At 38.6% G+C, this 6,000-nt stretch overlaps 1 protein-coding gene across 1 annotated transcript; it reads left to right on the top strand.

Annotated features, from left to right (window-relative positions):
* The first annotated feature begins 1,888 nt into the window (after nucleotides 1-1,888).
* Nucleotides 1,889-2,808, top strand: LOC148849678 (uncharacterized). The gene has a single exon (XM_088943205.1). It carries the CDS (start codon nucleotides 2,001-2,003, stop codon nucleotides 2,589-2,591), a length of 591 nt encoding a protein of 196 aa, XP_088799331.1. The 5' UTR covers nucleotides 1,889-2,000; the 3' UTR covers nucleotides 2,592-2,808.
* Nucleotides 2,809-6,000: the final 3,192 nt, after the last annotated feature.

Below are 6,000 nucleotides of genomic sequence, written 5' to 3'. Positions count from 1 at the left end.
TGCAATAGACATTGACATTGACATTCTAATGCCTATTAATTAATATATAGTTCGTGGCACACGATAAATGCAATAGACATTGTATCGGAATATCTCCCATGCTCACACCGTCCCAATAACCTCTTACAACCTTGTATCGGAATATCTCCCAAGCATATGAATAGGTACTTATTCCTAATGTTAAACAAGTGTTGATTTGACCGAAGTCAAATTCCTCATTATAGTGGGAGTCTGAATTATTTGTCAACAAAACATGTTCCAACCTTCTATCAACATAATCTCACACCGTGCATCTCATACATGGCAAGTCCCACTTTTATAGACGGTCCTAATCTCATGGTGACATGTGCAGTGTTAGATCAAGTTGATAGAGGGTTGAAACATATTTTGTTGGTAGAAGATCCCAATTCTTATAGTGGCATTTTTGGAACATCTCTTCATGAATAATAAATAGGGGTTGATATTTAAAAAATTAAGAATTATAATAATTAGTTATTATTACATATAAAAATAAAAAAATAATATTAATATTAATATTACTATTATTATATGTAGCTATTTGAGCTTGACTCGCGAGCCTCATAAGCCGAGCTTTATTAGGCTCGAACTTAACTCAATTAATAAACGAACATATAAATTGGGCTCAAGTTCGATTGAAACCAAGCCGAGCCGAGCTTTTCACGAGCTGAGCTCGAGTAGGTCGTGAAGAGCTCGTTTCATGGCCACCCCTACTCACAAAAGTGAAATGCTCATCTTCTTGGAATGAGGCGAAGGAGGAAATGCTCTCTATCTTACCCTAACCACTAGTTTATTGATCCACGTGAGTAGTGGTTAGGGGTGCAAGTTGGGTAGGGTTAGGTCAGGTTGAGGTAAACCCTTGCCCAACTTAGTCAACCCTAACCCTAACCCAACTTAAAATCTCTTCACCTTAATCCAACTTAAAATTTGCTTTGGATTGGGCCCAACCTGATAATACTTATTTTGGTATTTGGTGATATGCACCACTAATAATCCCTTTCCCAAAATTAGTGGATGTGGGAATCAATTGTGCCTATGCTGGAGCAAACCAGTTGATATACCAATTGAGTCACCCCTTACTTGGCACCCAACTTGACTTATTTTCCATGTTAAAATCTCAAAAAATATTTCAAATTCTCCTAACCTTTAACTAAGATCTATATAAAGGTTGTAAGTCGGGTTGCCTGGTTTTAAGAATTTTAATTATGTTAGGATCAAGTTAGGGTTTTGGCCCAACAACAACAATAATAATAATTTATATAAATATATATATATATATATATATATATATATATAAACATAATTTATATATTATACTATACAAATATATATAATAATAAATTTTATATTTATATTTATTTATTATATATAAGTTAAAAAAGTAATTAAATATTTTAGGTTTTTCCCTATTCAGAAAAAGAAACGGAGTCGGATTAAATTCGAATCTGATCTGAGTCCGATAGTATTCGAATCCAATCCGAAATCATCAAATCTGATCGGATTTGTTTAATGCCACAAACCGATTATACAAATCTCTAGAGTATTCCTACTTCCACTGTTCCACCCTCATGAGTTGCTCAATCCCGCTTGAGTTGTAAGCTTTCCGTACGCACGGTCACACCTGGCGGGCTGGCTGGCTGACTGTGTGTCCTTGAGCGACAAGCCAAAGAGTTTACAACCCTTTACTTCCTGCCTGGAAGGCTGGAAGTGCGAACGACTTGGTGCAGGTGCAGTAATCAGTTATGTGATACGCGTGCCACGTTACAGGGAGTCCGTTCCCTACAGCTCAAAGTCAAAACCATCAACGGAATGACGGCTTCGCTGACGTCCGTTCCCTACTTTACTCATTTTAATCATCAAGTCATCGACCACCTCCTCCCCAAGCCATTTGGTTTCATTTCATTCTCTCCCTCTCTCCCTCTCAACTTGAACCGACTTCAACACACATTTTCCTCTAATTTCTCAGCTCCAAATCACTCACCATGGGTTCCTGCTTCTCCTCCGAATCAAGTAAGTCCTCTGCTCCTTCCACGGCTAAAGTCATCTCCACCAATGGTAACCTCCTTGAATATTATGTTCCTATTACTGTATCCCAGGTGCTCCAAATGGAAAGCTCCTCTTCCTCCTCCTCCTCTCCTTTCTTCCTCTGCAACTCCGATAGCCTTTACTACGATGAGTACATTCCGCCGCTCGATTCCGCTCAATACCTCCAAGCGGGTCAGATCTATTTCGTCCTGCCTTTGAGTCGGTCGCACTACCGCTTATCAGCTTCCGATATGGCTGCCTTGGCGGTGAAAGCCAGTCTGGCCCTCTCTCAATCGTCCACCAAGGATGGCACCCGTCGTAAGAAGATACGAGTTTCGCCTGTCTTTGATGTCAATTATACAACGAATTCTGTAGAGGATGACGATTTTGTCGGCTTCAAGAGTTTTCAGAAACCTAAACAATCCGGGATTACGAGATCTGGGTCTATGAAAAAGTTACAGAGGAGCGGTTCTAGACGAACTAGGCTGGCGATGCGCTCATTTCGATTGAAATTGAGCACTATCTACGAAGGGCGCATCGCTGAATGATAAATACAAGCAAGATTTATTAATTTGTTCCTCGGTTAGCCCCCTCTTTTTTTTTGGTTTTTTGTAAAAACAAAACAGAGGATCGAAATTCGAATTCAGTTCTTTTTTTTTTTTTTTTTTTTCTCTTTTTCATATTGTCCAGTCTTTAATCTCATGGAAAAAGCAATAGGGATTCGGGGTTATCGTCCCTTCCTATTCTTTGATTAATTTTTCTTAATTTGTTCATCGTCTACTGTTTGCCATTTTGTTCGTTAATCCCTCATTTACAATGAGAAAAACAGAAGTAGGAAACAACTTACATACGGAATACGGGAAACCTTATACGTTCATTTTTTTTAGATGGATTAATGAAAATCGTACGATATGCATATAAAAATTCAGATTCAGTCCTCACAAAATTTGTTCTTACACCGTTACCCGGAATTCACAACACTTGCAGCTCTGCCCAGAGAACATCTTCCTTTGGATGAAAACATATGAATTCTCACGGGTAGATGTTCCTAATATATACGCTGAGATGTGCATATGGAGGGGGCTCTGTGTGGTGCCAATCTGAATTTAAAAAAAAATATTAGTGCATAAATGTTTGCTGTAAGTATTGTGAGGATAAATTTTGTGACGATTATGAGACAAGTTCAGATGAGTCTGGATCTCCTGTCCATAAGAACTCTGCTTACGTTTATCGCAGTCATTCATGAAGAACATCTCATTCTTGCATATTATGCAGGGGGAAATGTTCCCAATTCGGAGTCGGTTATTCAGAATTGGTTGTGAAGAAATAAAATGGTATGAAAGATTGGAAAAGGGGATAATTTTATGCAAAATCGGATAAATGTGAAATTGAGACTGAGAGGAAGAAAAAATTGAATGTGAAACGAAAAGAAGTAGAAAAGTAAAGCAGAGGACGTTACGGAACCAAAGAAAAACTGCAACATCTAGAATGAACACATTTGGAATATATCCAGAAATGGGAGCATCGCGTCATCTGCTATGGCCTATGGGCTATAAAGTCGATGTCATATTAGAGAGCAACCTTGACTATAGGGTAGTGCGTTCCTATTCTTTTCAAAAATCGGAAATCAGAAATTTCCTGGGAAAATCAAGGGAAGTTGCTTTGTGCCCAAGAAAATAACGATGTAGCCCGGAATCTGCAGCACCTGCACTTCCTTTGCCCTTGGATTATGCCATGATGTCATTAGACTTGATGGAAGTGCTGCATATTCCGAATTGTTTTTGGTTTGTCGGCACTTCATTCATTTGTGCGCCCTAATTTAGGGATGGTATTTTTTTTTTTTCATTTCTTCGATCTCGTTCTGAATAGAGAGGGATAGAATGATTTGTACGGATGGAAATAGAAAAATTTTCATTTTTGTAAGTTAGGATGAGATGGGGACGGGGAGAATACTTTTCGCCTCATCGACCCTTCAATTCCCACTAATATATATATATATATATAAAATTGAATTTGTTTAAAATTTTTAATAAAACTATAAATTTTAATTATTTTAATTTTATTTTTAAATAAAATAATAAAAAATAGGAATCCTTATAGAATAAAGATAAGCTTATTTCCATTAGTGAGGATAAGACGACGAAATGAAAATTTTCACGGGAACGTCTCCATGCCGCTCCGTTGCCATTTTTAGCTTAATCCGGAAATTAGGTTATTAGCAGGTGCAAGGGGATTTATGGGGATTTGGCAGAAACAATTTCTGCCCACAAACTCCGGAGTCCGGAGTCCATATCGAATTTTGTTTCTTCGCACCGTCCTCGCTAATCGTGCACTGAGAAAATCTTCCGTAATAAATGAAACTTTCATATAATACATTAACAACAAGGAAGGAAATATTTACATATCAATGTATGCTGCAAGTGTTGTGAAAGCCAATATATGAACGAAATCCGGATTTAGAGACGAGTTATTTGTTTCAGGAGCGAAAATTCACGGATCAAAAACAGTGGATTCTCTCCGCTCGACGCGCGTGGCATTCTTTATTCTGATTTTTTTTTTTTTATTAAAAACATTCTATATTGAAAACATTCTGATTTTTTATTAAAAACATTCTATTTGTGATTTTTATTTTTTATTAAAAACATTCTGTTTTTTTTATTAAAAACATTCTTTATTCTGGTCCCTAAATTTTAAGATGCAACAATTTAATATCTAAACTTTCGATTTGTGATAATTCGATATCTTATCAGTCAGCACATTAAAAAACGTAAATGCCTACGGATAGGTTCTTTTGCTTTAGTTCATCATTAACTTTGTTTTACGTAAATACCACACAGATTGCTGTATTCCTTCAGCTCTTTGATCGTCATCAGCTACTCGCCCAGGAAATGCCTCTCCACCAAACGCCTCCCTCCCTCCCAGAGTCCCAGGTCAGAGTCCTTACCACTCTTTCTCTCTCCGTCTTCCATTTCTCACTTCATTTATTTCCTGCACCAATGACAAAATTAATAGAAGGAAAAGGATTTAATTGTTTTGATACGTTTTATTCAAAATTCAGGCAGTCGATTCTACAATGCAGTCGGAGAATTCCATGGGATCTCCAGCGTGCCCTAGCAACCTGCAACAATAAAAGCAACCTTATGTGCGGTCATCTCCAGAAAATGTGAAGCATTCCACACCGAAAATCCGTTCTCCAGTGCTAGAAATTTCAACTCCGGTGAAAATGCCTCTTCCTTTTCTAGTGTTCAATTTCAAGGAAGGTTTACAATCCTCGTGGAAGTTCAAAGAAGTACCAAGGCTTTCTCTGGATAGCAGACCTACTGTTGATGGAAAGGGAGATCCGAATGAATGCAGCAATTTTCATTGCAACTCAGTGCAGCGTAAACCCTAGAGAAGCGGCGTCTGCCGATGATAATGATAAGCAACACCATTCGCCCAGCGTCATCGTACGGCTTATGTGCCTCGAGGTGCTGCCGGACTCCAACCGTGAACCTCTTAAGAAAGTTGATCAGCCTGAGATAAGGAGATATGCTTTAGAGTCTAGGGTGTCAAGAGATCTTCTTCAGTATCGTTTTGTAGACGAAAACAACTTCTAGATGAAGCAGTCTTGCCAAACGAATTTCGGAAGCAACGTCATAAGCAATGCGGCAAGAGATAATGCTGCTCGGCAAGATAATAAATCAAACGGTAGGACACCGGATTTAATGGACTTCTGCGTCAGAAAACCGAAACACGAGCAATCAAAATCTCCGAGCGGATGCCAATCCGCATCCACATGGAAAGCGCCCCGGCAACGTAAGAGTTTTTTTCTTATGTGCAGGATTTCTTTCCGGAGCCAAAGCAAGTGGGCTCTCTATATGGAGAGATCGAGAAACGGTTGAAGATATGGGGAATCGATGAGCCAAGGATCTGGAGACGCTGAAGCAGATGCTCGAAGCTCTACAACTCAAAGGGCTA

This window comes from Nelumbo lutea, chromosome 5, assembly GCF_056320005.1.
Source record: "Nelumbo lutea isolate HS-2025 chromosome 5, American lotus-T2T, whole genome shotgun sequence".
Lineage (NCBI taxonomy): Eukaryota > Viridiplantae > Streptophyta > Magnoliopsida > Proteales > Nelumbonaceae > Nelumbo > Nelumbo lutea.
Note: the sequence above shows the minus strand (reverse complement) of the source record. Positions and strands in the feature narration are given on the sequence as shown.